Below are 26,731 nucleotides of genomic sequence, written 5' to 3'. Positions count from 1 at the left end.
GAGGGTTTATGGTTGTTGCTTCAAGTCCATTTTGTTATGACAGATTTTGAGAATGTATTATGAATTTGGAGTTGGGAATGTAATTAAAGTATTTTGGAATTTGAGGTTTAGAATGTAATTGAAGTATTTTGGATTTTGGGGTTTACTGATGACTGTGTTGCAAGTTTTAAATAATCACCCAAATTCCGTTGATCATCACAAAACTTAAAATAAAAATTGTTTCATGCTTTCGATTCTTTCAGTTTTTGGAGGAGCCTTGGTTGAGAAAGAAAAAAAATAAAAAAAGGTAAAATCAATAAGTTCCCATAAAGAAAGAACAAAATAAAACCTTACTTGGGGTTTTCTTTTGTATAATTGAAGCCTTTTCTTCTTAGTTATTCTGAACTAGTTTAAACGCCATTTAATTCTTCTAGTGGTAAGTAAGTTGTCTAGTCCGATAGGGATGAATTGTTTCCACTTTCAGTATCATTTATTGGGTCACCAATTTTGACTTTGATATCTAATTATATCATTGTCGCGATACTATTCATTTCACTTTCCTTCTTTCTTTATAGAGCAAATATGTATATAAAAAAAGTCGATCTCTTTTTGTTAAAGGTACGATCAATTAAGTAGATATACAACACTGACCCAGTATGGCGTATATATGCACATACAAGTTACATAGTTTCCATTGCCTTTTTGCTGCGTATGCATGTTTGTACGTGTATGTCAGCATGTGCATACATGTGTTGGAATGCAACGAGCACAAGTATAGTTTTGCTATCAAGAATGAGTGTCTATAATTTTTTCTTTTGTTCCCTTGTAGACAAACATTTGATTGATACGTGTTATATAAAGCCACTATTGGGAATCCCATGTCTTCTTCTGTTTGACAAGGCTTGTTATTCCAAGTCTACTGCTAGCAATAGCATGGTATTCCTTTTTGTGATAAGGTTTTGTTTTTATCCTTCCCCTGTTTGATGCTGATGTTAGTTGTTCAAATTCATTGTTGTGTAACATATATCTTTCTTAGGATTCCGTTGGAACAGGTTTTACCTGTCACTTCTTTCCCCCTTTTGATTTTCATTGCATCTGTATTTACTATTCAGAATTAACCTTCGGACAAAGCATGTTGCTATTCAACAAGGCAACTTCTTGGTTTCAGATTGTAGAACTAGGCAATTTTCTCCTTTACAGTCTTTGAATGAAGATTGAGCAATAGAAGATTAACTATAGGGAGTACTATGTCAATGTGTTGAAACAAAACTGGAAAGATCTATAGCTATTTGTTACGTTAGTTCCAGTGGCGGATCCAGAAATTTATAAATGGGTTCTAAAATTTTAATTTTCTTTTCTTAAAAATAATGGGGTGCAAAATTTTTTTATTTTTTCCATTTTTCTTTAACATATTATACTAAATTTCATTTTTTTCCCCCTAAATAATGGGATGCACTTGACCCCTAGGGGCTTAGTGCATCCGCCCCTGGCTAGTTCCCTGTATGTCTTGTGAAAGAGGATCAGACCAGAGGTGTGTTCCTATTTTTTCATCTTTCATGACCAGCGCCACTTGACCATCAGTCAATGACTCAATGCTGCAAATCAGCAAGAAGTTTCTTTGATAATCCAACCAGCAATAGGCATTCCCTGCTAGCAAGCATCTGCATTAAACTGATATTTGACTATTTACATCATCACCTAGCATTATTTGTGCCTATGAGTAGTTGTTTAGAACAGCATTTTATCTACCACTGAAAATAGATTGTTTTCCACGAACATAATTTTCCTCAAAAAAGGTTCCCTCAAGATTAGTTTTAGGACCAAACAAAACCTTCAAACCAAGTTGTCTTTCTGTTGTTTTTAAATCCTTGGAAATTCGAGATGTTCAAACCATCTCTTTGCACTTTGAGATTCTCAGTTATTTAGCATGTCTGGAAAATGTTTGACTTTGCTAGTCACTTAGATACTTGAATAAACCTCCATTTTCTTTTAGGACCATGGAAATGAAGTTATTTAAGAGAGACTCTATACGATGCTGTTATAAAGATGGACCATACATTCCTTGGTCCACAAGGAGGAATTCTGCTACCTGGCAAGCAACTAAAAGATCTTGCTTTGACATGGTCCTTTGTTGCTGACAATGCCATATGGTCACTGAGGTATGATTCTGAATGTGGAGATCAAGGCTTGGTGCAATTGCTTTTTATTAGAATATCTCATCCAACAGATCTCACAAGCCATGATCTAATTCCACAAGAAGAATGATAACCAGACCAAAGCTATCTCTTACATAAATGCATTCTCTGAATCTTGGTTTCCCTGTCAGTTGATCAAGTGGGTTACCAGCCAGACTGGGAAGAGCCTGAATGTTACCAGTCCTGTAGCTCTTCTCAGTGAGTTGCCTGCTATCTCTATGCTCTTGTCATTTATTCTCTCTTGTCGAGACTTCAGCACTTGTTTCAAAGGATGGTCCAGTTAAGAATGTGTCAACATGCTATGTGATGATACGGAGATATTTTGTTCTTACCATTGTCGAAAGTGGAGCATATGTAATCACTATACCAGCAACACCTGCATTGGATGTGTAGCTCATGATTTGTAGTTCTTCCCTCTTTCTTATATACTCTTTTGACTTTGGTTTCATTAAATGTCTAATGAGATGGTCTCATTTTCAGAGTGGCTATTCATTGTTGAGGATCAAGGAGTAAGAATATTTGAATGTGACATTTCAAAGGTTTATGCCAAGGCTGTGTTTGCAACTTGCAAGTCGAGAGTTGAATATTCGGATGAAAATCTTTCTTCCTTGGTTCATGAGAGGAAAGAAGACAAGAAAGCTGATAGTGTTATAGAAATGATTGATTCAATGGATACTGTTCCCTTGTCTACAAGTATCAATTATGTGACAACTTGGGAAGGGAGAAGCTTTTGCCTTTGGCTTACGGTGATGGCTTTACTTGTGGGAATGAGATTGACAGTCCAGGTTTGGATGAATATATGAGAGACATGGAACAATAATATTTTATTAAGCCAGCAACCTGACCCAGTTTATGACTGCAGAGTGTATGAGAACTCTATTTAACCGCATTTTGAAGTTGGTTGCATGTCGAATGTCGTAGAGGAGCAGCTTGTGAAGGGCTTTTGTGGCTGAAGAAGTCAGCATTCTACCATTGGACGATGGGTTATATCACTTAAGCATCGGCTCCTAATTTTTCATTTTAATTCTTCATAATATGGAATTGTAGAAGAATGATCATTGCAGTGTGGTCTACACAAAGTAATCATGTAGTAATTGAACTGTAAATAACTGCATTTATATCCTCTTTATTAGAATTACGTAATTAGATAAAAGCATGGAGAAAGTGGACTTCGTGATAATTCAGGTGGATTTTTTTTTAATAAAAAAGAACACGTGTCGGAAAATTATTATGGGATTTAGGTTATTTGCAGTAGTATGAGTGGAACTCGTCATGATGAGTTTCATATAATTTTTTCGGTTCATATGATGAGTTCCATACAATTTTTCTTCGGTTCGTATGATGAGTTTTAATTTTTTTAATATATTTTATAAAACTCGCAATTCGGATGAATTTCTTCACGTGTTATAGCTAGGAAGAAAGTGCTATACTGCATGCATTTGGTTTTTTCGGCCTGTTAGGGCAGCCCAAAAAAATTGTAAAATAAGGGCACATACATTTTTATTTTGATATCTACGGCATTTTTTATTGTGCATGAAATTAGTCACGTTGAGGTATCGAGTTCGGATAAAAAAAATTATTCAAGTTTTTTATCTTAATCTGATAATTTTTTAAAAAAATAATATTTTATTAAAATTCGTCACCTCGATGTCACGAGTTTTAACTTCATTATAGTATTTGTCGTATTCTCAAAAATAAAACCCGGGAGCCCTAATGAGCTAAATAAAAGACTCGGATAACCTAACGGGAAAAAAATACCGCATGCTTTTTGTGTTTTTAATTTTTGGTGGCTGAGTTCGACCATTGGAAGAGGATGAATTCCTTTGTGGAGTTCGGGAACCTTTGGTCCGGGCTGGGCTTAAATATCCAACGTTTGAACTCATCGAGCATCTTACCAAACCCCAAAATATTGAACCGTTCTTTAAACACTAGGCTGGGCCCGCCAACAGCCTAGTCTTTGGGCTACTTGGTGACTGAGAAGACATATAGCTAAAATAGTTAACAACTCCGTCATAATTTCAAAATTGAATACTTTTGTCACTATACTTGATGATATTTCATCGGATTTAAATCTTAGAACAAAATTTTGTTTTTATTTTATAAATAACGAGATAATTGAAAAAAATATAAAAACATATTATGATAATTATTTTAAAATGTATAAAGAGATTATGCAATTAAAAAAAAAGTGAGAATGGGTAAAATCAATTTTAAAAAAAACATAGTTTTCTTTTATTGGTGTGTCATTCACCTCTTTTCTTTTTTACCTTGTTGATCAGTGACCACCAACTTTAATATTGATTGTCAAACGCCGGTATTTTTTATTGTCTTTTTTTTCTTCTCTATATCATATCTTTATTTTATTTTATGTTATTTTTTTTTATTTTCAATAAGTCTACTTGTGTTGCACGTTTTTTTGGATAAATTTACATATTATTATCCAAAAAGCAGTAGAGTAACTCACTGCTACAACCAATACAAGCCTCAAGAAAAAATAAATTCCAGCACCAACCTCCTAAGAAGTACTAATCCCCAAACTAAACAAATATTCATGTTGTTAACACTGCTCTTTATGACTACACGAATTGACTTCAGCCTAACAATTTTTTTAATGCAATTAACCACATTATCAACATCTCTACTAGAATCCCTAAATTACCTATGATTTCTCTCCTCCCATATACAGTAAACATATGCACACCAAAAGAACACAAGGAAGGTTTTGCCTTTGAACCGATAAATTACCCAACTTAGTTCCTCATCCCAACTTCCCACTATTCTACTAACATTACACAACCGGATGATCACCTCCCAAACAGCCTTTGAGAAGGGGCATTCAAAAAAATATGACTTTATGATAATTGTTGCACGTTTTTATATGTCTTTATGATACATTTTCTTATGCTTTTTTGGTATGTTTTTGTTTTTTTTCGTTTTTCATTTATTTTTTATTTTTTAAATGTTGATTTGACATCGTCATGACTAATCGAGATAACGTTTATATGATATCTTATTGATCTTATCTACTTTGGACCATCAGATTGGATTTGGATACTCGATTTGCTTTTGTGGATAGCTTTTCACGTCGCTAGAGTCTGATTTACGGTTTGTCGACGGTATTTCAATAGCTTAATTTCTTTTGTAATTCGTTTTCCAATGCAATCAGATTTATTTATACCTATCTTTGTTCGAGTTCCTTAGTTAGATTTTTAATCTTTCCCTGTATAGTCCCGCTTATGTGATTATAAATTGATAGTTTTGTTTCAATAATTATATTAAATCCTCCTAATTATGCGTTTAATTTAGGATTGCGATCATGAATCTTTTTTGTAGTTTAAAATATTTCTTATTTTGAATAAAATTAGTTAATTCTATCGATATATATATATATATTATTATCTTAGGTTAAAAACATCCATCATAAATCTAACCTTGATTTAGTTTTATATTTTATAAAACTCAATCTAAATTTCTTTATTAAAAAATTAATCTTATGAAACTGAATTATATCAAAATCGATAACTTAACCACCCTATCCAAAAACTAATCACCGACACTGAAATGTCGGTAGATGTGGCATTGATAATTTAAAATGAAGATAAGGGTCATTGGTGTTTGCTCGAGTATGGTAGGATGGGGCAAATTTTTTTATTTATATTATGTACGAAAATTTTTATAATTACTATATATATTTATTTTTAAAAATATTTTTAAATTCGTACCTAATTTAATTATGTGTAACCTATATGATGTGACCGTTAAAACAAAAAGCAACATGAAATATTAGCCGACTTTTTCTTTTCATTATTAGGCGCCACGTAGTGTGAAAATTCGTGCAGTTTTGTTAAGCGTTGCCCTGGTCTAGAATCTGAGACTCCATTCCACTTATAATTTCGCCGACAATATTTTTCGTAGTTAGTATCTGTAAGGAAAATGTTACACGTCGCCAAAATATTCAGAAAATGGTATTAACTTTATTATTTACTAATTTATCCTTATATGATAATTTTGCAGAGTAATTTTAATTTTAATTTAAAAACAATTATCACCATCTAAACGGTGCACTGGTTATTTTTTTAATTTCATTTTTTTATTTTTTATTTTTTATTTTCAAACAATCTAATTCCTCAATATAAGATATTATCAATATAATTATATTATATATAAACTACATGATAAATGTTACGTAATAACATGTTTGAATATTATATTTTCAAATACTCACTTAACTTTACTCTCTCCAATTTCACTCATTGTACTTTTAATTTTTTTTAATTTTAATTTAACGGTGTTAGAAATTTAACGGTCGAGTGATAAAAAAATTCAGTGTCTAAAGTTTAGTGATCAAATTAAAAACATTAGAAGTATGGTGAACGAAAAAGGAAAGAGAGTAAAGTTCAGTGAGTAAGCTTGTAATTTTATCCATTCTAAAAATGCGTCTTCATTTTGAGAGAGAGAGATGGCAGATTCTAGCGACTCGGTTTCCATTGATATGGAAACATTCTCTCTCGGCGGCAAGGTAAACTGCATTTCTATTTGTCTTCTTGTTTGGTTACCGGGAAAATGCGGGAATGGAGGAGAAAAACATGGGAGAAATGCTTTCCTTCTTAAAGCTTGAATGCGCGACTATTAGTCTTTTGCTTAGCTAAGCTGGATTTATTGTTTATTTCTAATATATTTCTTTTCGTCTTAAAGCATATATTGAAATTATTCATTCATTTTCTACAGTAACAGTCAATTTTATTTTCGTTTTGGCTACAATTAATTTTGAATGATAACATTATTTGTTCTTTATGGTCAATCGATTAATGGCTTCTTGAACATTTCTCATTTTAGAAACACCCAGCTAAATCAAATTTAATTACATTAACAACAAACTAAACTCAATGATGTTTTGAAACTTGTGTATGCTTACTTATTTTATTTATTTGCTGATCTGGGGGAGTTTCTTGAGCTGGTAATTTTAATAGTGGTATGTCAACGTCTTGTCAAATTAGGGGTTTGGATGATGCAGAATATGCCTAAATGAGCAAAACAGCTAACGTCTCTTAAAATTGTTCTCTGCACGTGCTAACTATAGCTAGAATATACTTTGCTTGGGCTATGCTTGAATACGTCTCTTTTTAAAGTGAATGGAATTCATGTCAATTAGACTCCTATTGCCTTTCTGGATCATATGTTATATGGTAATTTAATTTGATATTTGTTTGATTTCGAGGTTTCTTCAAAGGAATAACAATGCATAGTAAAATCTATCTGCAGGAGTACATTGTGAGAACTCACCATGGTACTGTTTCAGTTGCTGTGTTCGGAGACCAAGATAAGCCGGCTCTTGTTACCTATCCTTATTTAGCGCTAAATCGTAAGTAATGCAAGAAACCTGATTGCACTGCTTCTTTTCCATACGCCTTCCTCTTAGGACAGCATATCTGCTTTCAGAGTCTATTGAATTTGATCTTTTTGCCAACAGTTTTGGGTGAAAACGGTTGCCCTTTCTATGCTTGAATTTTTCTACCTATTTTGAATATGAGACCTTTTGTGTTTTCATTATAATTTGCCAGACTTTAGGTCTTGAATGCTTTGAGCTAATGTTTTACATGTCAATGTATTATGTAAAGTTCATGACATTATAATTTGTCGGTTTCCGTAATAATAAGCACCATTTTTCCAAGGATACATCATGTTTTGGTTGTCTGGGATTTTGCAGATACCTCCTGTTTTCAAGGGTTGTTCTTTTGTCCAGAAGCTAGTTCGTTTACTCCTCCACAACTTTTGCATATATCATACAAGTCCTCCAGGGCATGAGGTCAGTTCTATTCATGTTTTAATCTAGTATTTCCTGTTTTAATCAAAACAAATTTTGGTTGAATTCTATGATTCAGACCTTTCTTATCCAGGACTTCCTTCAAGAAATTGCAGTTGGGAGCTGCCCCCATCGGTCCTGATGACCTTATGCCTTCTGTTGATGAATTGGCAGATCAAATTGTTGAGGTTCTCAACTTTTTTGGGTAATCATATAATTCTATAGTTTCTTTATTTTCCTCTTTCAAATTGTTGGTGGGTAATTGTTGTAGTAGTTGTCTGAAAATGATATAAATTGATGCACTCGTATAAGTTCTTAAGGTGTCATTTTCTTCAATATGTTACTATCATTAATTATTTATTTGGAAAAGAATAAAGGCAAGCCAGCTTATTCCTTATTTTAGCTCTTCCATTCTTCATCTTCTTTTTAATTGCAGGCTTGGTGCTGTAATGTGTATGGGGTTTACAGCTGGAGCATATATTCTTACCTATTTGCTGTAAGTAGCGAAGAGCACAAAAGTTATCTTTTCCCCTTCCCCAGTCCCAGATAAAGAACTAAATATTCTTTTGTAATCTTGGAAATAATTATTCTGTATTGTCTTAATAGATGAAATACCGGCAACGGGTGTTTGGGTTAATACTTGTTTCACCCCTCTGCAGAGAACCCTCATGGACAGAGTGGTGGCTAAATAAGGTTCCTCTTCTGGACCTTTTTTACTTCCTTTTTGGTGGTTAAAAATTTATGTGCTTTTCTGGATAGTCATATCATATTATTGCAAGTAATGTCAAATTTACTATATTTCTATGGCATGTGTGGTGTGGTAAAGGAGTTGTTGCTTAAGCGATACTTCAGTAAGGTAGTTTTCGGCTCCAAAAACATATGCTGTTTCGCTTTATAGAATTGACTAGTTGAGCGGTGAGGTTCTGAACGACAATGGCAGGAAGTTCGTGGTGGTGTTCAAGTACCAGAATCAGATGTAGTTCAGTCATGCAGAAGAGTTAGTTCTTTAACTCCTTGTATTTACCTCTTATTTACTTTTCACCTGGCATTATAAAATAAGTTTATCGTCACATGGCATTTTTCCGACTTAAATCGTGTTTTTCCCCTGCAGTTGCTAGATGAAAGGCAGAGTATAAATATTTGGCAATTTCTCGAAGCAATGAATGGGTATATCTCCATGGTAGATAGACGTGGTTGGTTAGATTTATCAGGGGGAAAAAGAAGAAGAAGGAATTTTCAATGCATGCATGTAGTCACTGCTTTTGGTCCGGCATTAAACTCTTATTTACCGTCTTTCAGGAGACCCGACCTTAGCGAAGGGCTAAGAAAACTGCATTGCCGTTCGTTAATATTTGTAGGCGAGAACTCTCCTTTCCATTCCGAGGCCCTTCACATGACATCGAAATTAGATAGAAGATATAGTGCCTTGGTGGAGGTATATTGCCTAACCCATGTTCTAATATCTTCTACATCTAAAAACACGTGGCATTGAGCTAACGACATGAAAATGGTGGAACCTACAGGTTCAAGCATGTGGGTCAATGGTGACAGAGGAGCAGCCCCATGCCATGTTCATACCAATAGAGTACTTCCTTACAGATACGGCTTATACAAAGCGACTCTAAGTGTTAGGGTGTGTTGGTTTACGGAATGTAAGATTACCAGAGAATGTAAGATTATCAGTGGGAAAGTAAGATTACCAGAGAATAAGATTACTGGGAATGTTGTATTTTGTGTTTGGTTAGTTTAGCAGAAATGTAAGATTACCGTGTTTGGTTAAAGGAATAAAAGATTATTGGAATGTATATATTTGATCAAATTGTCCTTATTATATATTTATTTTTTTAACAAGTTGAAAAATATTTATATATTTTTTTAAAAAAATTAAATTCATAAAATTTTATATAAATTTTTTACAAAATTTAAAATATAAAAATGTTTAATGAAAGGGTAAAATTTTATTTTAACCTCGAACTTCATATAAAATTTTAATTATAGACTTTTTTTTGTAAATCTAAAATAGCTTAAGGATGAATTTGTAATTTAACCTTCGTAGAATTTTTATTATTCAATGACAGAAGAATGATATTTTTGAAGAAAAAAAATTTAAGGGCATTTTAGTCCAAAACGTCGGTAATCTAACAATACCTAAGGAAATGAAGGTAATGACATTCTCGGTAAATACCCAAAAAAATCCACTATTGATAATCTTACATTACCGGGAATGAGATTCACATGCTAACCAAACGGGAGAATGTGCATTCAATTTCTATGAGAATCCCATATTCCCCCATTCAAATACCCCTTAGTCCTAGAAGCCCTTTGAGTCCGTGTTTCATCTCTCCGGAGCTTCTTTCGTCGGAAAGCATGGGGTTGAAGTTGAAACCGATTAAAACCTGGATTTCTTTGGAGGTTTAAGGGCAAAATCAACATTTTGTAATCTATATAAGGCGATTCGTAACATCTTTTTTATGTTGGTGAGGGAAAAAGAGAAGGCATGAATTACTAGATCTGTAGATAGAGACAAAAAAAAAAATTGTCAATTCTTTTGTTTTATAGACGTAAGGTTTTAGTCAAGTTTCAAATAGCGATCCACGATCGCAAAATAGCGACAGCACTGCGTTTCGATATATTCTCTACACTCTTAATAGCGTCCGTTATGGCCGCAATAATGGTAAACACGAAATGATAAAAAACGCGACCTCGATCGCGGGTTTCATTTGAAACCCTGGCTTTAGCTAAGGAGTATTCATCTGTATAAATCATTGGAATAATTATTTACTAGAGAAACTGCCAATAATAATAATAATAAACAAGGGGTGGGTAGATGAGGTGTATTTATCATTTTTGTATGATTAACTGAACATGATTTTTCTATTTAACATCGACTCTCTAGAAGGTCCTTTTGATTTTCTAAGTACCAACTGCATACGTATGAATTTATTGAATTATAATCTTTCAAAAAAATGAATTTATTTAATTATGACGCTGCCATAGGTATTCGAGGTTTTGAGAGCCACACAAATTTATCATGAAATTAATACTTATTTTATCTAATCATTTATATTATTATCATCATCACTTTCTGTGTTTTTGCCCAATGACGGCTGGCCTTGAGCTTATTGCGTAGAAAATGCACAAGCTTTATACCATTAATCAAGGTAAAATACCCTATTAGTCATCCAATTATTTAGTAATCTCTTTTGATCCCCAAATTAAATATATTACAAATTAGTCATTAACGTTACAAAATTATAAATGTGTTGAATTATCTCAATAGAATACCCTATTAGTCATCAAAATTAATTTTTTTAAGAAGGGAAAACGAGTTTTTGTGTTCAAAATTAATAAAGTTTACAATTGTGAAGGATGAATTGAATATATAAATATTTAAGATAAGTTATATTATTATATCGATCGATTAAATAACCATCACATCAATAATTTCATTAACGAGTTAACTAGAGTGGCCATATTGATACAATTTGTGACGTTAGTGAAGCATTTTATAGAATCTTTAATTCAGTAACCAAAATAGAGCACATCCTGTTGTTGGGTGACTAACATGGCAGTTTACCCTATTAATTAATTATGTGGCGAAAGGATTAACAAGATAAAACGAGACACGTACTAGGTTATTGTTGTCCACGAAATCGAATTATTAATTCCCCCTTAATTTCATCCAAGTAGTTATTAAATAGTCGCATTATTGCTAATAAAATATGTATTTATATTAGGTATGGACAACTACGACAAGATTTGCTTAGCTTTTATTCCTCTCACGTTTCAACATTAAAAAAAGGAAAAATGATTGGTTCAGTTGATAGTAAATTTTCAAGTATGTCCTCCTAAATGTTAAAAATAGTAAAATAACGTAAAAATGCTCTGAATACTACCAATAAATTATAAACAAAATATAATTATAAATAGAGATAGATTATACGTGTTGAGATGATTATATCTTTAAAAAAAATTAAATTTTTATATAATTTAAGTAATTTTTTTATTTATTTTAATAATTTGATATTCTTTAAAAATTTAATACATTTTTTGAAATTTCATACTCTTAACACAAAATCCTAGATATATTCTTGATTATAAAAATATATATTTTTGGAACATGGGGAAGCGTAGTATTGTTTTTGGAAATTGATAGCGTTGAGGCTACTCAGATTCTACAACGGAGGAAGCAAGGTTCGGCTCCTTTTTCTTTGACGGTTCGGATTTTTGATCTGTTAAAGAGAGAGTGGTGTGTCCATATTCCTAGAAGTCTCAGGACTGGTTGTTTATTTCAGAATGATTAAGTGTTGAATGATTCAAATGCTGAATGATTCAGAGGCTCTATATGAATTAACTCTGATGTGACATATTGTTTGATAATAGCTCTGAATCATTCAGAATGTAATTATGTGCTGAATCATTCAACACTGTTTTGTTGAATCAGATAACACTAAATCATTCAGAGGTAAAAAATAAACACACTTAATATTAAATGATTCAACATTCAACGCTAAATAATTATATTTAGAGCCAAACAAATAGTCCCTCAATGTCATTTCAATAAGCTAGCTAAAATGGCAATGGTCGGGGTTGATTTTGCCGATGCTGCAGGAGGAGGAAACTGATGCTGGCGTGAGGTCACGGTGTTGGGGACTTTGTATTTGTAATCATTTTATTTACCCAAAAAAAAAAAAACTCAGACTTCAGTCATATATTACTTTTCGGCAATTTTACCCCAATGACACCCTAACAATAAAATATTGCGGATCATGAGACGCGCCTTTGCAGGGTTATGTCTGAACTGACGCTACGTAGTAAAGGCGCAGATCATAAAGCACGCTTTTGCTAGGAAATTTGACACATAAGGGAAGGAGCGGATCATGAGACGCACCTTCAATTATTCACTAATTATTGCACACACCATTATTACGTGAGCCAACTCTCTCGTTCATCATCTCTCCCCTATAAATACCCCGAATGCAAGCATCAAACCACACCAAAATTAATTTCAAATTCTTCCTTATATTGTAGAAGATAATTTTTTTATTATATTATATTTATTTTATATTTAATTATTTGACTAAATTTTATTGTAATAATTATTTTACATTATTTTTTGTGGTTGTAACATATCTAGAGATATTTTACCGATACGGTAACAATATTAAATTATGTTATTTAAATTATTGTGATTTTTTAAATTTTTTATCATTAGTTTATATTTTAATTCGTATACAATTTATTTAATTATGTGTATTTTAGTTTTTTTTGCTGATATATGACTCTCATTCTTTTAAACTCTCGAAATGAGACGTATTTCAACTATTGTTTACCATGATGGAGAAATCCGGGAAGATGAAACCGGTGTATTTCAGCTTCAGGAATAGATTGTACGAAACCAAATTGGCAGAGCACGCAATCGATAGGATGTCACTCGACAATAGCATAACATATCAGAGGGATCACCGTCATCCATACATCTAATGAACCACTTAAGTGAGGTGGAATGCGACGCCTCGTTTCGTCAGTAGAATAAGGAGTCCATTGATACTAAAACAAATATATATATAATTATTATAAAAAATATTCTAATTATATAATGATAATTAATTAAAGGTAAAAAATAATATTTAAATAAATACGTCTATACCAATCTTTTGATCAATGAACAATCGAATTTCTTCCAATTCGTCCAATATATCATTGATGATTTTTCATTATAGATGACCACCTATTCAGTGTAAAATAAATTCATTATATACTCAAAAAAATATTTATATACAAACTCAGTATTAAAATTACCTCAACAATAACGGGAAGATTAATAGATTTTTCACGACCGAACATAAAAAGGACAAGCGATACAACGTCCGTTATTGCAGAAGAATGAGACATCTTCCGATAACATTTTTTCAATAATCAGTTGCTCGACACATTTCTCTATACAGATATGCCAAAATCGTGGAGCCCCAACTGAATGAGCCGATAACTAAATAATATACGAGATGATGCAATCACATAAAATGAACTTAGTTGCAATATACAAGCCCGAGCAAATATTTGAGCTTTTTCCTCGGAATAGTCGTCGCTCAACCGTCGAAAATTTCTAGCCAACCATGATAATGATATTCGACCACCGTTGAAATTATGCGGGATACCTCCAAGATACTTATCGCACAAGGAATATCAATCACTATCTGCCACACCATAAATAACATTCCCATCTACCGGAAGCCGCAAATATAAGAAAACATCCTCAAGCGTAATAATACACTCCCCACACGGAAGATGAAATATGTGTGTCTCCGGTCTCCACTTCTCAATCAGTGCATAAATAAGGTTGAATTCAATGTTACAGTGCCCTTCATATTTCACTATGTAACCGAATCTAGCCTCAACTAAATACGGCTAGACACGACTAGTTATCTCTAATTTATCGTTACAAATAAGTAGATCTAATATACAAATATTCACATAATTAAATAAATACTATACAAATTAAAATATAAACTAATATTAAAAAATAAATGAATAAAATATTTACAATAAATAAAATAACTGAATTTAAAATTATTACCGTATCGGTAAAATGACTCGATATATGATTCTCATCTAAACACAATAACCCGCCTGCCATTTTATAACTACAAAAAGTAATAAAAATTAGTACAATAAAATATAATAAATAATAAACTATTAAATGATTATAATATAATAAAAAATTAGCTAACAAAAACGACGATAACTATATTTACTTAAAACATTATAGAATAATATATAGAAGGAAGAAATAGAGTGTTTTTTGTGTGATAAAAGTGTTGGATGAGGGGTATTTATAGGAGAGGGGACGGTGGTTATGCGATATTTAAGGTGAGACGGTTAAGATTTAAATGCAAGACGCAGCTTATGATCCGCACCTTCCACCACGTGTTTGATTCCTAGAAAAGGCACGCTTCATGATTCGCGCTTTACCACCATGACGTCAGCTCGGACAAAATTATACGAAGACGTGTCTTATGATCCACGTTTTGTCAAAAAGGTGCTAGATTGATAATATTTATAGAAATGTTGTCTGAAATGTAATATTTAAATGTTATGGTGACTTTTAGGTAAAATTGCCTTACTTTTCAAAAGAATATTATTATCTATTGTGTCATTTAAAAGAACACGTGGCAATTACATTTCAACCTCAGCCACCTGAACGAGACGAAATATTATTAGATAAATTTAATTCATAAATTAATAATATTATTTTATTTTATTTTTTCTTAGATGAATCTTCTCATCTTTCTCATACGTGTAACTAAGAAGCAGATAATTCTTTAAAAATTATTTTAAAATTAATATACACGATTCATTAAGTCTAACGTAATGAGTCGAATCCTTTAAATAATTTCTCCAAGGACACGCATCCGTAAAATTAAGCCGCGGGGAATAAGACAAATTCCAAAGGAAAGACAGAAATCTACAAGCTATACGGATTTCGTATGAATCAGAAACTTCTTCTTCCTACTTGTCAATCAAAGACGCAGCAATACGAGAAAGGACATAAGCTCCGTGTCTGATATGTGATTGTTTGAAGCCATGGGTTCAACCAGCAAAAGCTTGCTCTTTGTATTTCTCAAAAACCCATCTTTCTTCTTTCTCCCCGTCATTTTAAATTTTTAATAACTTCTAAAATTACAGTTATTATTGTTTCTCGTCATTAATGATTTTGTTGTTGCTGCTGTTGCTGTGTGTAACGGGGTCTGAGATGTGGTTGATTCAGTGCTTATTTTTGTGCATTTGATGATGATGAACAGCGGTCAAGTTCCCTGACGATTGGAGAGTCGATCTGTGCAGCAGCCATGCTTCCAATTGTTGCAGTGATCGATTTCTTGATTTTTGCAACGGCAAATTGTTTTGGGTACAGTCCCCGACCCAAGAAATTCCTGTGTGGGTCCGCAGATTTTACTCGGCTCGCCAATGAATCCCGATGTATTCCTTCTTTTCATCAATTCTTTTCCTCATGTGTTAGATACTTTTCTCAGGAATGTTTATGATGTGATTCTTCATACATAGGAACAATCTTATGAAAAATCAAGCATGCTTACACTTGATGCATACTCGTATCCGATATTCAAGCTCAAGTTTTTAATTTTGCTTTTTGAATCTTATGATGCAGTTTCGGTGAATGAAATAGAGGCATTGTACGAACTGTTCAAGAAGTTGAGTAGCTCAATAATTGACGACGGGTTGATTCATAAGGTAAAATTCAAAATTAGCGGCAGTTTGGTGTCATAAATTTTGTTATGATTTTTCTTTTCTTGGCTTGTTTTATGTGATTGCATTGCTTCAAGTTTATGTTTCAGTATTTGTTTAAAATGCCATTAAATTGAAATGTCAAGATACTAGTAAAATTCTAAGTTCGTTTTTTTGCGTTATAGGAAGAGCTTCAGTTAGCATTGTTCCAGGTACCCTACGGCAGCAATCTTTTTCTTGACAGGGTAAGTTTTACTCTTTGCAAAAATACCCAGTTTTTTCCCATATGGTATGATTGATATTGGAAATCAATCATAATACAGTATGAAGGGGAGATGAATAGTTCAGCTTGAATTTCTGGAATTGTTATAGTTGTAATGTACTGAGTTGAGTTAATTTTTAAGTCTTGATATGTGCTAGAATTAATGATTCATCAGTTCCTTTGATTTCCTATCTCTTTTATTCTTTTTATATTGCAGGTTTTTGATCTTTTCGATGAGAAGAGAAATGGTGTCATCGAATTCGAGGAATTAGTCCATGCGTTCAATGTGTATCATCCGGATGCCCCCGTGGAAGATAAAATTGATTGTAAGGGTTGTTGAGAAATCATTTGCTTTGTACCATTAATGTATTTCTTTGGCTTATCTGTATCCTTGTTTATATCTGCAGTTGCATTTAGGTTGTATGACCTGAGACAAACAGGTTTTATCGAGCGAGAAGAAGTGAGTAAGCAGTTCTAACCTGAATTTGGTGTCCTGTGAATGACACCGAGACAATGCATTTCCTGCAATTGAGGGACTAATTAACTTTTGGTTGATTGCAGGTTAAGCAAATGGTAATTGCCATTTTGATGGAATGTGAAACGACATTGTCGGATGACCTTCTTGAGGAAATCATTGACAAAGTGAGCTCTCCAAAGTTTAAACTCTGCTTTTTACCAGTGTGTTTTTGTAGAGCATTCAATGGCCTACCAGATCTTCATCTTTCTGCAGACATTTGCTGATGCCGATGCCGACAAGGACGGTCGGATCAACAAAGAAGAATGGAAAGCATTTGTGCTTCGTCATCCCGGCCTCTTGAAGAACATGACTCTTTCTCATTTAAAGTTGGTGATGAAATCCTATTTCTAGCATTGCACTCCCAATCTATTTGTTTTGTTCTCCCCTTTGCTACTTAACGTCTCGTTTATCTTATCATCCATCTTTAGGTGCGTTACAACCTTATTTCCCAGTTTTGTTTACAACACCGGAGTCGAAGGCTGGTAACACAAAGTGATGTTAGGCCAAAATGCTGCAAAGATTCAAGGGTACAAAACTATTGATTTAGTGGATCATCCTGGCTTCAAGAAGCTTTGGTTCATGTGGCCTGCAAGCGCTGTCTGCATGTGAGGGTAACCAAATCATTTTGATCAAGTCTCTTTCTATTCTATCCGGATCGGGATTGAGCGAGCTAAGCTTATTGGATCATATCAAGTATATGTCGCATACAAAAGCTTTTAGAAGCAATGGAAGTCTGGAGTCTATAAACTATGCTCACAAAGTTTTGTACAGTAAAGATTTGGATTTGAGTGCATTTTTTTGGATGAACTTGTTGTCTAAGATTATTCTCCCAACTATCTTTCTCTCTCTCTCTCACACACACACAAAAGAAATAAAAGAGAGAGAGGGAGTTTGTTCACCCAAGTAATTTCTGCTTTTGAATGTATTTGTTAGCAACTGTTACATCTGAAAATGTTATGTTTTCTTTGAACAATTACTAGTAAAAATATTTATTGAATTTCCCATTTCTATTCTGAATAAACAAAGAACCTAAGCTACTGTAAAAAAATCTGAAAGGAGACAGGATATATATATATTCTTGAATATCTATCTATATTTGTATTATAATAATAATAATTGATGGACTGTACAAAGTAAAACCAGAAACACAAGGACTGAACTAGGGAAGATCAGGTCACCACAGAATGCATCAGGCTCAAACAATCTTGCAGAATCGTCATCGTAAACTCCGGTATAGCTCTAGCCTGAGTTTCTTTAGATGTCATGTAGGAACCCTCTTGGCCTCCCTGATCAAGGCTTAGGAGGGGGAGAACACATACAAGTGAGGATGCTGCTAGGGTTACTAGAGTGTATTTTAATTTGATCAGCACCGGCTTGACCTGCAGAGGCAATACATAGCACAGCTTTAGTTCTAGTAGCAGATACAAAAGAGGTTGCGTTTTATAGTGTAAGTGTGAAAATCATTGGATTCTCTTTCCAATTTTGTTAAAAAAAAATCCCAGAAAATAAATCATCCGAAGCTCTAGAAAAAACGTCATTACATATCTGCGGAGTTCTAATCGCCATACAGTAAGAGGTGAAAGATGTCTGGTCCAGATGACCAATACATACCGTAAATGAACCGAGAAGCCGGTCACGAGCCAAAACTTCAGCAGTCTTCACCCATATCTGTGGAGGAAGTATGATGGCGAGGAACTGAGTTTGCACATTAGGAAGCATCGTTGTAAAACAAACAAAACAGCAAGCTTCTGCAAAATCGGTTTTTTGTAAGGATTGAAATCATGCTTTCAAAAATCCCCAAATTACATGAACTTATTTCGATGTAATAAACTTTTAACATAACATGCTCAATATCGTAGGGGATATTAAATTAAAGTCTGAGTGAATTACTAGGCAGTGAACGCAGTTGCTCATAGCCTCCTAAGGCCTTAGAATAGAACAGTTACTAATTGATCAAAAACGAAAACAGAAGATCATCATAAAATAAAGCGGCTATTGATTCAACGAGATAAAACAATACCCGCCCATCGTACCACCCTGTTTCTTCATCTGCAAGCCATGCAAAAGAGAAACCCCATAAGCAAACCATCAAAGTAGTGACAATATTTTCATTTTTACATTTGAAAATATTTTTTCAACTATTAGCGTTCGATTCATCACTAATTCAATTTAAACTGAATAATATAAAAATATTATAGGTATAATCCTTCTAATTTAATTAATTTTATTTTCATTACAAAAATTTGAATTTATAATTTTATTTAACATTTTGTGTCACTAAATCAATTAATTATTATTGACCAGATCACTCTTTAACAGGCATAAAAAACTTTTAGAAACATTGTGGGAAAAAACAAACACTCCACAGAGGAATATCGAGAACAAAGGAGAACATTATTTGGATATAACTTTTTTTTTTTCATTTGTTTTCCTTGGATTCAACACCGTGCTGTAGAGATGACATGTTTACAATTCCAGGGATTGGGATTCCATTACCCCTACAGCCCCCACAGGCAACGAACTTGTAACACTGGTGGTTTTTTTTTTTTTTCTATAGGTAATTTTCTTACACTTGACATACGCTACCTGTTTCATAAATAGGAGACTCAAATTATAAATGGTGTCCTTCCACTCCACTGCTCTTTTTATGCAGCGGCTTAAATGTAAGAATCCCCACTTATATATAATAGGATGGCGAAGTGCCGATCCCCCACTTTGAATGAGCCAACACCTTCCCCACTCCTACCTCTTTTGCACATAACAAAGGAAACCTTCCGGCTGCTACGAAACAGCTGATCAAATAACTTATTACATCAAAACACCGCTCACCCCACTCATCATCCTAGAGCTTGGTTTCTGTTTTTTTGTCTTCCGATATATGTACATTTAAGACGTTGCAGACGGGTCATTAGCTGCCCGAATGATGGTCTTAAATGTGGCTCCCTGCATTCACGAAAAGACTTTTGAGTGGGATTAATGCAAAAAAAAAAAAAAAAGGGAAGATTCTATATAGCATACTATCCAACGGTAAAAGGCAACTTAATGTTAGGAAATGATTACCAAGAAATAAGAGATCAATCGAAAACTCAAAAGGGATTGAGTTGGTGCAAAGACCATCTAAACGGATTATATATAGCCTATAAGTGACTAAAACTCACACTTGCCAACATTCGCGTATAATCTGTGCAACCATTGGATCAACATGTTCGGGAATTTCTAGATGCCTATTCTGGAATCCAACAGCTCCAACAACTTGCATAGGGTTCAAACCTTTCCAGGGAATCTGTAAAGTAACCAACTCCCATAGTATCACACCAAAACTGTACACATCACATCTGCAACCAACCCAGCCGATTTGTATAAGGAACAGAGGAGAAATGTCAAAGACATTCAAGCTATCGTGGTGTTAAAGGCACTTACTTCTCATTGGCTGGTTCATTCCGTAAAACTTCAGGTGCCATCCATTCAGGCTGCATTCCATCAGTAAAATTCTAGTTTAGAAAAAGAAACGGGTTTTTGGATAACTAGGAAAGTAAGAGAACACAAACTGAACAACAAGGATTATCTTTTCGTAATACTACCGTTCCAGCAGAAGACTTTGAAGACAGGAAAGTATGATGCTTCGAGCGTGACAACCCAAAATCACAGACCTGAATATTGAAGCAAACATGTTTAGAAAATGCAATTGATATATTTCGGCAGGAAGCAACCAGTAGAGTTGCATAAATAAACCATGGGTGAAATCAAGGAATATTTTTGGCCAGAAAATAGATTTGAGATGAACACCTTTACAACCCAGTTCTTATCCACAAGGAGATTTGGTGTTTTCAAATCTCGGTGCACTATAGTAGGATGGCTTGTGTGCAAATAATTCATTCCTTTAGCCTGTAAACCATAAAAAGTTCGGCTTAAATAGAAATTACAACCAGGAAAGGAAGAGTGAAAGGGATAGCAGGAGGTACTTCAACACAAGAAATCAAGCAAAAGAAAAAATACTCCGACTCCTACCACATCAAGAGCCATCTTCATTCGTCTCCTCTCATCGAGTGGAGGATTGGGTCGATGCAGTAGATTATACAAACTTCCCCTGCAGTGAGGAGCACAGAGAATGTTAGTGTGGCCAACCTTGTCCTTTGAAATTAATAAATATCGGCAGAAACCACAACAATAGAGAGGTCTAGTATTTTGAAACACAAATCTAGTGGACTCGGTGTTTTCATACACAGCAAAGCACAAAATGTAAAAGTAAAACACCATGAAGTTTAAAATACAAACAATACCCATAGCAAAAAAGAAGGTGCAAATAAATGTAAAATTAGTACTAATCACAAAAACATTTAAGACTAAAGATAGAACTAATTGGCTTGTATAAAGAAAATCAACCTGGGAAGACACTCCGTCAGTATGGAGAAATGTGGGGGGCGGGTAACTGCACCCATGAAAAGAACAACATTTGGATGCCTCAACCTTAACATGATTTCAACCTGTAAGGATAATCAAACAGAGATCATTTCAATGTAAATTCATTCAATTATACAGGAAAGTTGAGCTCATGAGCATGAGAGTATATAAACATGTGCAATGCTATAGAAGATATTTTTTGGGGCTCACTTCACATTTAAATTGAACCAGTGCATCACCAGAGAAATCTTGATCTAAAAACTTCTTCACAGCAACCTCCTGAGGAGCAAACAGAATCAAAGGGACAAACACTCCAATGAAAATACCATTAGAAAACATTAAAGAGATTTTTAGAACAAGCATATACTTTTATCAATCCATAGAAGAGTAATTTAAAAGAAACTAATGCTGATCCTCTTGGTAAATTAGCTGCAGCAGTTAGATCTTTGAGGTATTCATAATTTTGCACCACATTAGGAGAATTATTCAAACACATGACCAACACTATTTTCTTCCAAGGAAACAAAGCCAATATCACTGCTCACTGAAAGATTAATGCTTTTGGAAATTTTGGCATGTAGCAATATAATTGAGGCCATCGTATCATCTAGTCATAGTATACTACTAAAATTTTCATGAATAAAATGTAGTAGAAAATGTAACTCACAGTGCCATTCCACTCAGCTTTGTAGACCTCGCCATAAGATCCTACAAGACAAGAGTTCATATATTAAGAAAGACTGGTGGGATATACTCGCGTCTTCAAGCAAGTCACACATTCTATGACTCTGTAGGTCCAATTAAACATGAATATAAAAAGGAATCAATCAAGTGAGCTAGCTCAAATTCTTAAATTCAGTATCATTTGCAGCTATCAAGTTTAGTAGGCTGGCACAATCCTGTTCATATAAAACGTGAACCATACTGGATTGACCTGTAGGATTGTGCTAAGTGCCAGAGCAGGCAGGAGTTATAAGCTATTGACAGGTTAGACTGAGAGTAGGATGCACTATAAATAATTCATGTCTTCGACAGATTATTCAGCTTTTCATACTGTATGTCCATCCAACAAAAACAGGAACATAAGGAGTAAGGACATCCTAGACAGCATTTCTGTAATTGTGTTACAAGATGTATCACACTAATAATTGAAATACGAGATCCAAAACTTGAAAGAACAATGGAATGTTGTGCCATACATGCATAAAAATGAACAAGATTAATTGGGTTATTAGGACGCCTTACCAATACCAATTCGTTCACCAATTAGAAGATCCTCCCATGGAATTTCCCATCCAGAAACCTCCCTCGGCATAGGATAAATCTTCTCACTGTGATCATTTCCAACCATATGCAAGTCACCACCTGCAGTTTCTATCATTTCTAATGCAGATTCTTTACTGATATCCATATCAGAAGTCCTTCGTATTACTTTCTCAACTGTGGCCAATACTTTTTGAGGTTGTATTTGGCAAAACTCATCAGCAGAGCAGGACTCACAAACTTGTATCCAATCATTGGTTGTACAGCCAAGGAGAAGTCCCTCTTCATGGGAAGATGCAACATTGATTCTTATGGAATTAGAATTTTCTGAAGTCTCCATCCCAGATGATATAAGACACTGGTCGTTAATTGACAACTCATTTGAGTGGCTGCTAGCAGTTACATCTGCATTTGTCCCTTTCAGTACTTGATCAGACATTCGTTGTTCACCAAGGTCCTGTGACTCGATATCCATGAATAAATCAGGAGGAGGTGATGCTCCACTTTCCAACAGAACGGCATGTAACTTCTGAGCAAATTCTGGGTCCTTTGCTGCACTAATTACATACTTGGATACATTTTTAACCTTTCTCTTTTGAGCTGCTGATGGTTTTTCAAAAATTCCAGAAGTGCTTTCACCGGACTTAGGTGTGGAGGGAAGAAGCTTTCCTGATTCCAGTTCAGATCTCTCAGAGACAACTCTTCCAGCAAAGTTCCTCTCATCTTCTTCTGTCTGACTGCTAACGAATTCCACTGACCTTAGGGAACCAGCTTTAGAGCCTATTTCTGGAGTGGCTGAAGATGAAATACTTTCAATTCCTTTGTCAAGCAGCAAGCATGAACCTTGGGAGGCTTCAGTAAGATCAGTAAATCCCCTTACGCCTAGTGCAGAATTTAGGAGATGAGAGCTTGGTACTTCAGCAGGAATTAGGGTCCCAGGAGCACCCATCAGATCAATAATATACTCGCTGCATATTTTCATATGATTATTTGCATCAGGTAAGTGACAATAAAAAATTAAACTTTTCCATTTGACTTGACTGTAAACTACCTAAAGAAGAACGGGCACTGAAAAACAAAAACTGGTATGCCGCGTGTTGAGGGACAAAAAAGACTAATGTACAAATAGCAGAAATGCCAAGCATAGCTACCAAAATCAAAGAGAGCAGAATTTGCAGATCAGAGCAGGAGGAAAATACCTTCCATTGTTGATTCTAACCAAGTTCACGGCTCCATCATCTGTACCAGTGTAATAGCTCCCTTTGACCAGCATGCAGGGGAGATTAATTCTATCGGCTAGAACCTAGAAACATAGAGAGAAAAAAAAATTCCTTCTAAATTCTTAACACCTTTATCTTACCTTAATCAAATGAAAACTTAGACAAAAAAAAAACGCGGAACGATACTATGATGGCAAAAACAAATTAAACAATACTCGTGAATTGAAAATGAAAGAGGGGTGATGAAGACATGAGTGATGTTAAAAGGTAAACATACTTCTTTCATGAACTAGTTTAACTTATAAAAATATGAAGAGTAAAGGTCTTTTACAACCTTAAAAAGCAGGGCCCTGTGACGGGAAAGTCCAACGTCAAGCTGTCCAAGGGGAAGAATGATAGTGTTCAGAGATCTTCGTAACTCGTAACTTCTTGAGGTCCACATGCTCATCATCTCTTCAGCATCAGCAACAGGACCACCCATTCTATTAACAACCATTTCTGCAATTTTCTGAATCATGCCACTTACAACCGGACCATGGCCAAAAGCTTGTGACTGCACATACATGTTATACACTCTTTTCTCGAGCTCTTGCAGTTCAGGATCAAGCAACCGGTTAACCAAAATTATTTGAGAGTCGTCATTATCTAACACTGATACTGCTCGAAGATCAACCAAAGAAGGCATTTTCCCTTGTGCACCCAGAGTTGAGGCAATGCCGTACACATCGTAAAATCCATCCACAATTTTTTCATTATGGTTTACAACATTATAATTCTGCAAATAACATGAAATAGAAATTAGATTGTTTTTTCCTCAAAAAAGGTGGGGGGAGAGAGAATATATATAAACTAACGAGTTCTAGAACTTTTCTTTCAAAAGGAAACATAAAAAAGCCAGTACAACATTGACAAACCAAAGGATGAAAATTAAAAAATTTGTGAATTACTTCAATATAGTAAATACATAATGAAAACCAACATCAATTAGTATTCATATCCATAATGGCATTTACTATACAATATCCCACCATAATAATTTAAAAAATAACATATAGATGCATAATAGCACGGAAGGAAACACTATAGTTCCTCACTAATAAAACAAGAAATATGTAATTTTTCATGCAAACATACATGTAAGTTTATGGCACGAAAAATAAGAAAAAATGGTTTCCCATTCCAAACTATCTATGGCTTTAAAAGGACTTTGGCATCACATACAAACTAAAAAAGAAAAAACTCCCATGAGTATATGATAAAGTAAATTGCCATATAACTGAAACACAAGTCATTGCTGATAACCGCAAAGCAAAACTCCAAAGATTTAAACCAAGTTATCATATAAAATGAATAAAACCACTAAAGATATACCAATTTATATATTTAGAAAATTTTCAATTAATTGAGTTTGACAAGCAAATCAAACATTAAAGAATTAATCCCCTCCCCGCAATCAACCCATGATTAATGAGAATGGCATTGAAGAAATTTTTTTCCATAACTAATACATGACATGGTAAGTCCAGAAAAGAGATCCGTAGTTGAAAACAGTAATATATAAGATAAATGATACGTGAATAAATGTAAGAGTAATATATAATGAATAAACATGAAATGGAATCAGAACTTACAAGAAAAATAATAATAACATTATCAATTCACAAAAGAATTCGTACTTCAAATGAAATGAAGGTATAAATATACTGAAATCTGATAATCAAAGTATCAGACTATGTGGAAAAACGAAAAACAAAATGATCCTTAATACTTTTTTTCTTCTATAAAATTGTCAATTACTAGTGCTTCAAACAGGAAATGCAGTTTCGGAAAACCTAATTATGAAAAATGTAAGTTCAAAATTGAAGCACGAAAAATTATATTACCCAATAACGAAGCGAGAGGACCTCAACGAAAATGCTGGTATCGGTGCCGGCGAGGCTAATCCTTTTAGCTGCGTCGATCTGAGCAGTCTCGGGATCCGAGGCACTGATCGCCAGAGCCAACTGCATCTGAAACTCTTCCTCTAATAAACTAAAATCCACCTCATCTCCAGTCGACCTGTCTCCCCCGACCGATTCAGAGGCCCCGGTTCTCCTCATTGGTCCCGAACTAACCGACGACGATTCAGAAGAAGTCGCCGTTTCCACTCCCGTTAGGTTCATCGAGTTGAAGTTGGAATTCGAGTTCGGACTCGGGCTCGGACTCAGGCTGATCACGGGTTGCGCCTCCGCCAATCGTTGCTGCTCATTGAAACCACTGCCGATGTGGAGTTTTCTTAACAGATGCTTCATTTTCGGCATATCATCAACGGCGACTTTTATTTTCCTCTCTCACTTTTATTCCGATTTCTATATTTTCTTTGTAAGAAATCTAATTTTCTTTTTACTGTTTTTTTTCCAATTCTTTTTCTTGTTTTCGTTGTTTCTAATTCCTACTCTAACCTACGCTCGCCCCTTGGCAGATTCGCTTAACCTGCTTCCTCTTCGCCCTCAAGCTACCACTGGAAAGACTTTAAATTAACCGTTCACTCATTCCCTCCAATACATACAAATATATTTAACTTAAAAAACCCACAACAACTTCAACTTCGACAACTTAACATACGATTAAAAAAATATTATCGATTTTATTATTATTTTTAATAAAATCGATAAAAATTTATTTAAAATATTATTATTTTTATTTAAAATATTAATATTTTTTAACAATTCTAATAAAATATTTAATAATAACAAAATTAATAAAAAATAATAAAATTGATAACGTTTTACCGGATTTATTAATAAAACCGTTAAAATATCTAATAATAACAAAACTGGTATAAGTAATAATTTTTTTAATAATCTTTTT

The 26,731-nt window shown here is 34.1% G+C and overlaps 3 protein-coding genes and 1 pseudogene across 4 annotated transcripts; 2 read left to right on the top strand and 2 right to left on the bottom strand.

Moving 5' to 3' along the window:
* Positions 1–6,607: 6,607 nt before the first annotated feature.
* On the top strand, positions 6,608–12,208 carry LOC120166570 (annotated as a pseudogene).
* Positions 12,209–15,425: 3,217 nt separating this feature from the next.
* On the top strand, positions 15,426–17,853 carry LOC120166611 (calcineurin B-like protein 10). 2 transcript variants are annotated; one of them, XM_039175845.1, is made up of 10 exons: positions 15,426–15,455; positions 15,513–15,591; positions 15,780–15,954; positions 16,142–16,224; positions 16,404–16,463; positions 16,698–16,806; positions 16,888–16,940; positions 17,042–17,122; positions 17,211–17,323; positions 17,426–17,853. In XM_039175845.1, exons 2-10 carry the CDS (start codon positions 15,562–15,564, stop codon positions 17,481–17,483), a joined length of 762 nt encoding a protein of 253 aa, XP_039031776.1. In that variant the 5' UTR covers positions 15,426–15,455; positions 15,513–15,561; the 3' UTR covers positions 17,484–17,853. The 2 variants fall into 2 exon arrangements, 1 of the variants encoding a protein (XP_039031776.1); XR_005519945.1 differs by lacking the exon at positions 17,426–17,853 and having other exon boundaries at positions 16,888–16,944; positions 17,211–17,256.
* Positions 17,854–18,135: 282 nt separating this feature from the next.
* Positions 18,136–19,094, bottom strand: LOC120166612. The gene is made up of 3 exons (XM_039175846.1): positions 19,022–19,094; positions 18,609–18,669; positions 18,136–18,376 (listed from the first exon to the last, which is right to left on the bottom strand). The coding sequence occupies exons 1-3, from the start codon at positions 19,084–19,086 to the stop codon at positions 18,167–18,169; spliced, it is 336 nt and encodes a 111-aa protein (XP_039031777.1). The 5' UTR covers positions 19,087–19,094; the 3' UTR covers positions 18,136–18,166.
* Positions 19,095–19,424: 330 nt separating this feature from the next.
* Positions 19,425–26,452, bottom strand: LOC120166609 (probable serine/threonine-protein kinase SIS8). The gene is made up of 14 exons (XM_039175841.1): positions 26,270–26,452; positions 25,765–26,212; positions 24,216–24,656; positions 23,861–23,964; positions 22,644–23,629; positions 22,066–22,106; positions 21,609–21,677; positions 21,381–21,481; positions 21,006–21,084; positions 20,784–20,882; positions 20,579–20,647; positions 20,418–20,467; positions 20,156–20,332; positions 19,425–19,940 (listed from the first exon to the last, which is right to left on the bottom strand). The coding sequence occupies exons 2-14, from the start codon at positions 26,179–26,181 to the stop codon at positions 19,835–19,837; spliced, it is 2,739 nt and encodes a 912-aa protein (XP_039031772.1). The 5' UTR covers positions 26,182–26,212; positions 26,270–26,452; the 3' UTR covers positions 19,425–19,834.
* Between the last annotated feature and the right edge of the window lie 279 nt (positions 26,453–26,731).

This window comes from Hibiscus syriacus, unplaced genomic scaffold (genome assembly GCF_006381635.1).
Source record: "Hibiscus syriacus cultivar Baekdansim isolate YM2019G1 unplaced genomic scaffold, ASM638163v2 tig00111640_pilon, whole genome shotgun sequence".
In the NCBI taxonomy this organism is placed as follows: Eukaryota; Viridiplantae; Streptophyta; class Magnoliopsida; order Malvales; family Malvaceae; genus Hibiscus; species Hibiscus syriacus.
This window is presented reverse-complemented; position numbering and strand designations above follow the sequence as displayed.

What these genes read in the sequence shown, in the direction of transcription:
- LOC120166611 (XM_039175845.1), top strand. Translation starts at nt 15,562, where the DNA reads ATGGGTTCAACCAGCAAAAGCTTGCTCTTT. An exon ending in GCTCGCCAATGAATCCCGAT is followed by an intron (nt 15,955 to 16,141) that starts GTATTCCTTCTT and finishes CTTATGATGCAG; the next exon opens with TTTCGGTGAATGAAATAGAG. An exon ending in ATGACTCTTTCTCATTTAAA is followed by an intron (nt 17,324 to 17,425) that starts GTTGGTGATGAA and finishes ATCCATCTTTAG; the next exon opens with GTGCGTTACAACCTTATTTC.
- LOC120166612 (XM_039175846.1), bottom strand. Translation starts at nt 19,086, where the DNA reads ATGGTTTGCTTATGGGGTTTCTCTTTTGCATGGCTTGCAGATGAAGAA. An exon ending in GAAACAGGGTGGTACGATGG is followed by an intron (nt 18,670 to 19,021) that starts GCGGGTATTGTT and finishes CATACTTCCTCC; the next exon opens with ACAGATATGGGTGAAGACTG. An exon ending in GGCTTCTCGGTTCATTTACG is followed by an intron (nt 18,377 to 18,608) that starts GTATGTATTGGT and finishes TTGCCTCTGCAG; the next exon opens with GTCAAGCCGGTGCTGATCAA.
- LOC120166609 (XM_039175841.1), bottom strand. Translation starts at nt 26,181, where the DNA reads ATGCCGAAAATGAAGCATCTGTTAAGAAAACTCCACATCGGCAGTGGT. An exon ending in AAGCTGAGTGGAATGGCACT is followed by an intron (nt 21,678 to 22,065) that starts GTGAGTTACATT and finishes TTTGCTCCTCAG; the next exon opens with GAGGTTGCTGTGAAGAAGTT. An exon ending in CTGACGGAGTGTCTTCCCAG is followed by an intron (nt 21,085 to 21,380) that starts GTTGATTTTCTT and finishes TCCTCACTGCAG; the next exon opens with GGGAAGTTTGTATAATCTAC.